The sequence below is a fragment of the Nothoprocta perdicaria genome, unplaced genomic scaffold (genome assembly GCF_003342845.1).
Source record: "Nothoprocta perdicaria isolate Ctin4 unplaced genomic scaffold, notPer1 scaffold_17, whole genome shotgun sequence".
NCBI classification, from domain to species: Eukaryota; Metazoa; Chordata; class Aves; order Tinamiformes; family Tinamidae; genus Nothoprocta; species Nothoprocta perdicaria.
In genome coordinates, this window is record NW_020454871.1 from 5,910,721 (window position 1) to 5,922,759 (window position 12,039).

At 40.3% G+C, this 12,039-nt stretch overlaps 1 protein-coding gene across 2 annotated transcripts in view; it reads right to left on the reverse strand.

Annotated features, from left to right (window-relative positions):
• Nucleotides 1-11,721, reverse strand: part of TENM1 (teneurin transmembrane protein 1) — a 210,061-nt gene extending 198,340 nt beyond the window's left edge. For both annotated transcript variants that reach the window (XM_026035944.1, XM_026035943.1), the window contains exon 1: nt 11,448-11,721. In XM_026035944.1, coding sequence (XP_025891729.1) covers nt 11,448-11,664 — 217 coding nt within the window. In that variant the 5' untranslated portion in view covers nt 11,665-11,721. The remainder of the gene's footprint in view (nt 1-11,447) is intronic.
• Between the last annotated feature and the right edge of the window lie 318 nt (nt 11,722-12,039).

Consider the following 12,039-nt stretch of genomic DNA (forward strand, 5'->3'; position numbering starts at 1 on the left):
TGACAGCTTCAGAGTGGCTTGAAAGGCACGTGCAAAGCAGGCAGCTGACCGGAGCCATCACTCACTTTCTCCATTTGTGCCATCACTGGGAAGCAAGCCAAACTTTAATAATGGATAGCACTATCWAAAAAAAAAAAAAAAAAAAAAAAAGTGCACAGAGGAGCCAAGATATATTTTGAAGACATGGAGATCTTCAAAAATAGACCAGTAATTCTTCTCTTTTCATGGTTCTTTCCTAATTTACTGAATGCAGATTGTTTTCTGTACTCAGAATAAAAGCAAATTACTAGAATTACTCTTCCTAAAGACCTATACTCTACAGATCAATAGCGCACAATCCATTGTGAACATGTGGTAATCACTACTACTATTTCAGCTTAAACTAATGTCAAATCTATAGGTACAATTCTCACCGATACTAGGGAGAACAGTATCCCTAGAATTGACATCTGAAGTTAATCCTTTGAGAGTCTGTATACAAAGCAAACTAGACAAATAAGCCCTATGAATATGTCCTTTCCAAAAGCATTAATTAATTATTTGTATGAAAGTACTATGCTATGTATTCAAGAACACAAGCGACATTATTACCAATTAAAAACCTACAAGTTATATAAAGGCATGAGTATTTTCTGAGATACAGTAACGTGACTGAGGAAGTCAAAGGGCTGGCTGCACACAGAGTTAGTATGAATGACAGAAAAACTGAGACTTGTTTTTCATATTATTAGCCAGAAGCAGAATACACAAAGTCCCAATGCAAAGGGCAGGCACAATATAAATGCACATCTAAGCTTCCTGAAAGACTAAAGAATCTCTATAATGGGTTATTGGCATTATATAGCAAAATGAATCTTGGGAAAATGAGAGAAGAAAAACATCAGCAGAAGAACCTGAAATTCCTCAAACAAAGCTAAAGCTGAGGGAGAAGCCATAAGGCAGAAATGCAGTCTTATCTTTGCCGTGACACAGGGCCCACCAAGACGCCCAGCCCCTTAGCTCAGGGTGGGTTTTACTGGGGCAGGAGGCTGGTGCTGCAGGCAGAGGGGACACGGACACGCTGCCAGCCACACGAGGCGGGCGGCGTTGCCACACTAAGCCCTGTGCAGAGCACAGGAAGGGTATTTGCACAAACAGCTCATCCTGTATGCACACTATTCTCTTGCTTGTTTTACCTTTCTAAACAGACCATGCTAAATACTCCTGAATACAGGACTGGCCCAGAAAGCTGCACGCAAGGACAGCTAAAAAGAACACACGACTTACCCAAGAAGAACAGGCAGGTCATTTCCTTTTTTACTCCTTTTACTGAAATACAATTTTTTTCACACCACGCCTTTCTCCTTGTGAATTCTCTATTGAGATTTCCTTCTGAAGAGGCACAGAGAAGTTTTGTAATTCAACCCAAAGCACATTGTAATAAAAGTAATAGGAAATTACTGATGTATTTTCCAAGTAGTAGAGGGGGGTGCATTGGGAACAACTATTAGATGTTTCCAATATTTATCCATTCAAATCTGTAACAACTGATTCCAAATGTAGAACAATGAAAAAAAATTTCCAATATTTGCACTCACACACACATACTTCCAACTTCTGTATTTCCTTTAAAATGCAGGATCTCCAACAAATACATGTACACACATATGTATGTGCATGTGCACGCATACATGGGTATACACATGCAAGGATATTTCAGACAAAAATCTAGTTATTTTTCTGGAGTAGATGGGGTAAGAAACTGTGCTGAAACTAGCTGAAAATTCTCACAAAAATAACAATAGAAAAATACTGTAGAGCAATTTTAAAATAAATTCTTGCCTCCAACTAAATAGCTGCACTGATATAGAACACTACATGATCCTTTTATTCAACCAAAAATAATTAAGTAACCATCTCTCTAATTTCATTACTAAGAAGGATTACGATTACACACCAAAGATACATGGTATAAAGCCACATAATCAGTGCCCTGATATGATTTTCATTAAAAATTACAAAATTACATTGTCTTCAATATAATAGCATCAGAAATTACAGAACTTTTTCTTCATACCAATAGATGGAGAATAAAGAGGTCAGGTTGGCAAACCATTACCTTCATGCAAGTGTTTGAAAGAGAAGAACAAATTTGATATTTAAAGAATACTTCACTTTCTCTTTGATGAGGATTTAAAACTTTCATTACTAAGGAAACTGTGTGCCTGTTTCACAGGCCGCAAAAAGGCATCTGAAAGAGAGACCGTCACCTTTTCTGTGTTACTGCATTGATCACAGTCCCATTTCCTTACTTTTATCATTTGCTCATGTCCTGAGGAGCGCCGGAGCCAGCCATGCGCGGGAGCTGCGTGGGCAGCCGGGAGCCAGGCCTCCTCCTGCCGCCCCCTTCGACCAACCCTCATTCCGGGCCCGTGGCAGGTGCCAAAAGCACTGTCTGCAGCCAGGGCTCGCGTGGGAAAGGCCTGGCTTTGCCAAGGCAGAGCTCAGCACTGAAGCTGCCACCACGCACTGCCTGAGGCGCCGTCCCTTTGGGAGTGTGGGGGGAGCTCGGTCCCCTATGTCCATCAAGGCACCGCTGAATTGGCCACCTCAGAAATGGCCATTTTCAATCATTATAAACTCCCTATGGAAGAGGCTCTGTCAGAGTGGCACTTCCAAACCTCTGAGCGTGAGCAGGGCGCTGGCAGCTGCCCAGTGCTGGTTTTTTCCCAGGAAGGATCAAAACTTCTGTAGCAGCTACTGACTGCAGGCCGTCCACACTGAATGAAGCATGGCTACTCTTCCCAAAAGCTCGTACAGCTTCACTGAGGCTTCACTGGTTACCATGCTAACATAATGATCTGAACTTGCCTGCTTCACAAGCTCCTGGTGATTCTCACCCTGATTAGTTATATTTTGACCCATAATATCTAAACTCTGCCTAATACCTCAGGTTACAGCAGAAACTGTTCATACCAACCTTATCCCACTCATTCTTCTATTCCACAACTATGATTTTAGGGACAACACAAGCAAACAAACAAACCACCAACACCAAAATCAGTCTGTGGGTGTTGGTTGTACCTTATTCCTTTCATGCTGCTTTTCCCATCTGAGCTAAGGATGCTGCATCTCCTTGCAAAGCCTTCTAATGAGTGACACTCAGTGGGAAACAGATTTTTGAGCAGCTTCCAATAAAACTGAAACTCTGAAAATAGAATCCTTAGACTTGAAATTATATATACAATTTACTTCACTTAAACACCCATAAGACTAAGTTCAGAAGTATCTGAGTCAATTCTTGAAGGAAATACTAATTCAAACTCTAAATGACTTAAGATGTACCCCCCTGCTGCTTCCCCACGTTACCAGCAATGGCATCTACTCACCCAGTTACGTCTTGACAGGTCTTTATTTCAGAAGGCACAAAACCTTCTGACAGATACATAATTGAGAAACACCAGGGAGAAATGTTATTTTGTTTCAGCATCTGCTCTATAAACGAAGATAAGCAAACCAGGTTTTACCTCTAGCCCCAGAAAGCAAGACAGCTCTTCTGTGTTTCAGGGAGAGAGACATAAAAGCCACAGCAAGAGTGCGTATAACAGCCTGGCTCGTAGGACCAATGCGGAATTTCTTCTCATTCCCGGGATCCAGGAGATTTGCTCAGTTATTCGCCTTGACGCTTGCTGATATCTCTGCTTTAACTCACTGAACATCTTCTTGGGCACTTTGAAGGGCGATGGGAAGAAGCTCTATTAACTTAGCAGAAGCATTTCATAAATGGAATACAGCATTTCATAGGTCATTTACATGCTCCGACAAGTATAATTGCAGGTCACAATGTGAGATATATTAGGGCAATCCAAAGGCTTAGGACACTCCTGGAGAGTCTGTCAGCGTTGGGTGACGGTTGCTGTAAGGACTGCTGCATCTTGGCACCTCAACGTGACCATGCTCCTGTCTCCCGATTTTTATTTCTATGACTTCTGGCACTTCACGCTACAGAAAATTGGTAATTCTGAGAAGTGAATGGAAATTCAGATGGTCTTTTACATCTGTATATTGCAAAATGGATTGTTAAGCTTTTTTAACACTTCAGAATTTCTTTTCATTCTCTTTAGATGAGATGTGTTAACGGAATTGGAAATGAACTGTGATCCTTCTCTTGCCTTATTTATTTATTTTTATTAAAGTTTTTCCCCCTCATTCTTTTTTCCTCTCATCTATTCATCTTTTAATCAAAGGAATTACTTATGAGCATGGAACGAATTTTGATAAACACACGGCATTTTTCACTGACACGACAGTAGACACTGTAAGGTTGCAGACAGCAGGTTGCAAGTTTTAGAACACGTTTGTCAACGAGTAAGAGAGCTCACGTCAATCTAGTGCGAAAAGAGACTTTGTATGTGCTGTTTGCACATGAACATTGATTTCACAAGGGGGAATAAAGGTATTCCTACCAAGAGATTTTTAAAGGAAGCCATGAAAGATAGTTTCTTCCTCCCATTTTTTCCAAGGAGGAATATCCAAACACTTGATAAATTGTGCAAGAACCTTTATAGGAGGCCTGCGTCTTCGTGCATCTTTGCCTCTCCTTGGAGCGTGCAGATATTCCCCGCTTTGTGGAAAAGGTTTCCGTCCAGGAAGCCACAGGGAACTCCCCATCGCTCTGCTCTTCTCCCCGAGCCAGTAACATCACCCTGTTCAGCACACAGTGCAGCAGCAACCTGCAGCTCCCCAAGGCAGGAGAGGGAGACCACGGCTCTGAAAGTGCAGGCGGGGAGAAGGTTTCCACACCCCGTGCAATTTTCTTGGACAATTCGGAGCTCAAACACAAAGACAGATGGTAAAACACAGAGCAGCTTGAGGCTGAACTCGCACTTCCCTCTGTTAGCGCATGCGGAGAGCTGCAGGGCCTTTGAAGGACCTTTCAGCTTCTACTGAAAAATGAGGCCCTGTCATGCAGACAGTACAAAGTATATATGTTAAATATCCTTAACATTGACATCTCTTTGGTACTTTTCAAGCTCTAAATTCTGTGGGTACAAAAATTACTTAAAGTAGGTTCTCAATGGATTTTCTAAGATTAGCAAAAAAATAATTTTGAAGACAAACGGAAAGGAAATCTGCAGTCTGAAGGTTGAATGTTTGGTATAAACAAACAAGTAAGAACAGATTCCTGTAATACCAAACCCCTCAGCATTTATGAAAAAAGAAAGCTCTATCTAATAATAACATATCACCAGGTATCTTTTCTCTTATCTTGTTTCTTCCCTTACAGCTATTGAGTTGCACAGTAAGTGCTTACAAATACGAGCACTTTCCCTCACAACCAACCACTTCCCACCTCCTTCCCAAGAAGCTGGGAAGGTCCATGCGCCAACGCAGAGTCCTGTCACCATCCACAGCACCTCAGCACTTCATCCTACACAAACTACACAGCTTGCAGGTCATCATCAAAAAAACAACTGCGGAGTTCATCCTATTTCTGAAAGCTTTCATGACAACAGTCTTTTAAAAGCAACTTTTACGCTTTTCTGTGCCCTTTTCAAAACTAACGTACCTTATCCCATGGCAAACAAAGAAAATGCATTTTACCACATTTATGATGTCAATATTTACCCAGCAAAACATTCTGAGCCAGTCCTTATCTCATGAATAACACTGGCCAGGGCTCTAAAAGGTGCAATCAGCAGGTAAGAGCTGCACTGAGTTATTCTGCCCCCATCTCAGCAGCCAAGAAGTAGCTGTGATAGGTGAACTTTATGTTTTTAATATCCTCGTGGGAGTTTGGGGATGCACCCTAGTAAAACTTCACCTTATTAACTGTTCTTTACGGATGTTTAAAAGCACAAAAGGTCTAAACTCAACAAGGAAAGATTCAGCTTTCCAGGTTTCAATAAAGTTATGTCATTATTCCATACAAACTGTAAGTATGACCGTCAAAGCTAAGTAATAAAGTCTCACAAATCTCTGTTAAAGTGATGAAAAATCACAGGCTTTATGGTGGCATCAGTTTTCTCTTGGGAAGGCTGATGTGACCATGAACTTGGGGTATGCTGGGTTATTATTCTAGCGTCATATATAAAACAGGCTAGTAGAATCAGATGAAAAAAACGGCCTTTTTAACACCTTTGTCTGTCAATTAGAAGTAGAGCAATTTGAACAAGGAGCACTTGCTATACACAGCCCAAATTCTGCTCTCCTGGTACACAGCAGATGCACAGGCCTGGATGTAGCAACGCCAGTTTTAAATCATCAAAGATCAGGGCCAGCGCGTGCGGAGCTATTGCTGCTTCACAGATGACAAAAAGACACCCTGACATTTTCCTGACAGGGCAATTTCCTACTAGCGCTTGTCAGCGCGCCTTATATTTATGTCTCTGATGTTAAATAAAACTGGTTTTGACTGGTTATATGAAGTTAGTTGTTTGTGCTCCAATCTCCCCCTGTAAGCTTACGTTTGCTGAAGTTAAAAGCATAACTAAACAAAACGCCAATTCCGGCGCTCTTCACACAGTTTTTCTTTCCTAAGGAAAACAAACCGTCCTTCCTGGCATTCCAGTGTCTCTGTTGCCCCCATGGCACAAGCAGAGCAAGGAAGGTGTTTCTGGAAGCGCAGCAACGGGAACCTGGTGCCAGGGGCAGCGAGTTGGGGTGGTCAAGGATCATTCATGCAGGGAACATCTCGCACGTTCCCCTGCACCTCTTTACTCAGGGTGCCTGAAGACACTTCAGGGACCTTTTCCACATCAGGTAAGTCTGTGCTGTCCCCCATCTTCAGCTTTCGTCCTACAAACAAGGTTGCTCCTCATTTCACAGACTAAAACCAGAAAACATCCATTTCTGGTGAAGCATTCTAAACATTTTCCTAGAACTACTAGTAACACCAGCGCCTTTTACACACATTTACCAGAAGATATTGCTCTCGGATCTTCCTGCTAGGAATAACTCTCGCTTGCCTCGCCCATAATGCAGTTCAATGCACTCAGCTTGCCAGGAAATACATGTTTGTCTAACCAGAAATTTACTGCCGTATGCTCATACTGCTAACGATCAATAAACTTTATGATGCCAATGACTCAATCCCAGATGCTTCTCCTATCAGGGCCGCGCTCCTCTGCACCAGTCTGCTCTAGAATTAGCCCACAAGGAATAGAGCTTCTTGGCACTGCCAATATTTGCAGAGTTCAATTCCTTGCACGCTTATTTGGGGGAAAGCTGAGGCAGGACTGAGGAAGGATTGAGACAAGCTAATGATATTCAAGATTTGCACACTAACAATTAGCGTTTCATCTTCGGGACTGAACAATACCTTGTATTTTGTCATGAGATTTTTTTTAATTTATTTTAAACTGTCTTACTAGGTCAGTAAAAGAGCTCAGCCTGTCTGCAACCTTACACTTTAAGCTTCCCATTACGAACAAGTTCAAGTTCCTGAGCTAAATAACTTCAAAGGTATCATTTATTTTACACTGCAAACTCCACATGGGTCATCAGTCCTAGACCTCAGGAATCATGTCTAGAAATGATAGCTGAAATGGTAGTTTCTCAATAGATTAATTCTGTATTGTTTTTTCTTCCCATACTCTCATACTATAAGACTTGCGAAAAATGAAAGAAGCCAAATCTCCTGAAAGAAAGTTTGAAATTTGACTGCAGAAATTTGTAAACAATTCAGGAATCTTGAAGGAGTATCCTAGTCTAGATTCTGTATTCTAAGTATTGTTTTCAACCTATAAAAGCAAGGTTACAATTTGCAAGATCACAAAGCTTTTGAATCAAAACTTTGATACAGAAGTTACCTGTCAAAATGCTACTAATAGTATTAATACTGTAGGATATATCTGAAAACACTGACAGTATTTACTAGGGGTTCATGCCATATAAACTTAGAGATCTTGTTTATACAGATTGTCTGTACATGCAAACACATAAATACCCATACACAGGAATCTACATAATCCCAGAGTTGAGTTAAATTTGAGCCACACCTCATGGTTTACTCAGAAGCTATTGAAAGCACAGATGAGATTGCCCAATCTAGTTCCTATGAACTACTGTGTGTAACAGCAGAACACAACGCCCTTAGGCTCATCAGTTTCCATAAACATCTGAACTGATGATCCTTTTCACAAAACTAGATCATCACAAATATCCAGTTCCACCTCATTCCTTGTGTAAGCTTCTCATTATTTATGTTTTTATTGCCAAATGATTTTACTCTCACACTCCACAGTCAGAATTCAGATTTGATTTCTCTCTCGTCCTTCATCATTATCACTTTGTTCACGACTGCTGTGGTGCCTGTTTCCTCATCTACTTTCACACCTTTCATGCATGAAGGTCAAGCTGAGTGCTGGATTTTACTCTAACATTGCAATTAATTAAGCATACTTTAAGGTCTGAGCATTATTTCAGTCCTAATTTGTTGCTGGAGATTTGTGACACTTTGTCACCAGGTGGAGTGGCACCTATGGAGTCCCTTCCCCTCTGTACCATAGCTTTTCTATACAGAAGACAGCAGCACCAGATTTAATATTCAGAAGTTTCCTGCATAATGGCCATACACAATTGCCTGAAATAGCTCTCTCCTTGCAGAAGGTGCATCCTTCTGAAAAGGGAGGCTGCAAAGGGTTTTAATTTGTTTAAGCTGCAAAGGGTTTTAATTTAAGTTGCAAAGATGTGCCAAACGTGAGAAAAACTTTCTTAAAGCAATGTTGCTGAGGAATTTTAGAAAAGGATGTATTCAAAGCACAAATTCAATATATGCTTTTATGGAGTCATGTCAGGTTCACAATACTAAACTGAACCTATTGTCTTCTGGTATTGTTTGAGTAAATATCAAGAATCACCAGTTCCTAAGACTTCCCCTGCTGAAGCTGGCTGCCCTTTCAGAAACACCACACTAGCTTAATCAAAGTAAAAAAGCTGATGAAATTTTATACTCAGCTTTACAACTGGTTTTGTTGTTGCTTGACTTAGCAGCTCAGTTTTATATTTCAAGTCTTCATGACTCTTGCTAGGCCAAACATTCAGACTGGATCTGAGGAAGAGTAAATCTATATGATTTAAACCATGACATGGAGATGAATCCCTGAAAGTCAAACTAATACACAGAACAACGTGATCACTAACTCAATTATACCAGCCTGAATCTATCACAGGAGAAAACTATGACTTTTAGTATAACAAGTAAGGTTCAGCTCCATCCCTCCATCCTCACAGTTCAATTTACAAGTTTGTTTTAAAAATGTTGTTATGCTCAATAATAAAACCAAATAAGCAGTGTATATTAGAGTCTGAAGGTAAGCAAGTGTTCTAGTGCTGCCCTACATATTCACAGATAACACTAAGTGCTTTTCTACAAACTTGGACATCTTGCCTCACACTGCAGCTTGACGTAGTACAGGAATATAGCACTTGCAAGAAGAAAAATATAAATGCTCATAAAAGAACTGCAAATTCATATGGTACATCCTAGATACTAACTTTACTTAAAAACAAACAAACAACAACAACCACCAAAAAAAGACTTGAGACAGATATTTCCAGGAAAAAAAGATCTTACAGAGTAAGTGCAAAATATCTGTTGGTCTATACAAGCATAAATTGGATTCCTTAACAGGCCAGCCTTGAGTGAATGGAAAAAAAAATGCCTGACAACTTCTTGCAGAAATGCACACACCATAATTTGTCCATTTCACTGAAATTATTAGCCAGATTGTTTTTAAAAGTACTGTTCTGGAAGAGTAAATACAACAGATGACATACAAGCTGACTGAAGCAATGATAGACCTAAGCAAGCTAGCTGGGTTAAAGCTGGCCCGAGTCCATTGGGAGTTGTACTTGCTCTGCACGGGCTCAGTCAATGCCAAGGTTGTCCTTCCACAGCCACCAGCCACGAGGTAGGCAGGTAAAGCAGATCCAAAGATGCATCGACGTGACCTCCATTCACTGCACTACTGACCATCTCAGCTACACAAACCTTCCCAACCTGTGCAAGATCAAGTCACTTTTCTTGAATCAAACACATGTCTTTGTAGAGACTAATCTGGAGAAATCTGCATTCATGACTTCTTTTTCACTGATGTGGTTCTGTAATTATAGTGAGGGAACATCTGTGTTCAGGGGGGGTCTTATCTCTGTTATATCTGGTAATGATAATTTCTCTAATGAATTATAGCTACTTTCAGACAACATCAGTAGCACAAAGGTAATTTGATTCAAAATACCAGCAGTAACAACAGAAGCTGCAGTGATCCGAAGAGCTCTTTAGCTACCTAGCACTGCTACTTTAATTCCCACATTAATTTACATACCACACAAGAGGTCATTTTCCATTCATCGTCTAGAACATAGTTTCAATCTTCTTGTCCAAAAGGAAAATTGTTCTAGTATGCAAAACTGGGTTGGGTGGTGGTAGTGGAATGGTTTCTGTCTTGGCTAAATGGTCGGGTTTCTTTTTTTTTTCCAAGCACTCCCCCCTTATACAAGCATCAAACTTTTTAACTCTGAAATATTGTCCACCCTATGACAGATCCATGTAACCACTTCTGTGAGGAGCAGCGAGCCCTGCCCATGGCACCTTGTTGTTTTACCTTTGTGAAGCAGATGAGACTCTCGCGCTCACAGACACTCGCATTCCCAGCAACTTTCTACTTACCCCAGCACAGAGGCACAAGCCGTGGCAGGGCTGAAGGCAGCACGTTCATGCTTTCCATACACACAAGTGGGTTCAACAGAGCAAGGGGGCTCCCACGAGCAGCAGGCTATCAAGGAACGCATTAAATCCTGCTCATTTACTTCCTCATTTCCTTAAACCCATTCCAGTCTAGTTTTTAGCCTTTATCTCTCTCCAAACAGTAGCTCTTCCTAACCTTGGCTCAAACACCATAAGCTCGCAAATATTTGTCCTAGACTTTTGTCTGTAACACGCAGAAACCTAAAAGGGAACTTAACTGTTTACTTTTTTCTTATAAGACATTATTTATCCTTCAGTTTTTAAATGAGCTGGCTATTTCAGGGATTAGACTTTTTTTTTTTTTTTTTTTTTTTGGTAAGAGGACTTAAGCATTTTAATTCATTCATAAGCCTTATAAGCACGTGCAGATACATCCTACAACATAAAAGCTCATTTTGTACCTAAATCCACATAACATATGTAAAGGTAATAACATAATTAACCACTCAAGGTTAGAAAGGAGAAGAACTACTATTAAAGACGTATTTATCCACAGCTATGACGCAGTGGTCTGGAGACCAGGCAGTCACTCCATCTTCTGGAAAAACAGTCTTTTCCCTTCCACACTCCCCATATTGCTACTTTTCTGATATTACAGTTGGTGAAAGTGGGTAAAAGACATGGGTTGTTGCAAAACACCTTTGAAAGTAAACCTTTTTCCCCTTTCAGTAAGTAATTAGAATGTCATAATCATAATTAGTAGATAAAAACAATTTACCTTGAGTGGACTGGTCAACAGGTTTTCTTTTCCTGCTATGACTGTTATAATTCAGTCTCAGCTCCTGACTATATTCATTCAGAGTTTCTCTGGAGTCGTAAGATTGCCGCTGCTTTCGCCCATCCTCGCTTTCATCCGAGGAACTGGTGTAAGTTAGATCTACTTCATGTTTAGCTTTAGACAGTGGCTGGTAGGGTTTGCAGTCCATCTGCTCCATCTCTGACTAAATAGGCTTAGAGTCATGAAAACAAGCAACTGGAATTCCTTAAGGAAACAGTCCTGGAAAAAAAAAAAAAGAAAAAAAAATTAAATATATAAGAGTCATTTCAGCTATATATAAATATTTAGCTCACAAAGATCAAATTTTATTTTTAGTCAATATAAGCCAACTGAATTGAATTTATATCATTGCTAGTCAGGAAAGAATCTGGACATATTTTATTGCCTTTTTTTTTTTTTTTTTTAAATGCTATTAAAATAACATTAACTTGAGGAAGAAAACCCAAACCTGAATCCTACGCATCATCCTACTAGACCTAACAATAACGGTACTTCATGCACGGAACGTATTACAGAAAACCACCGCGACTGA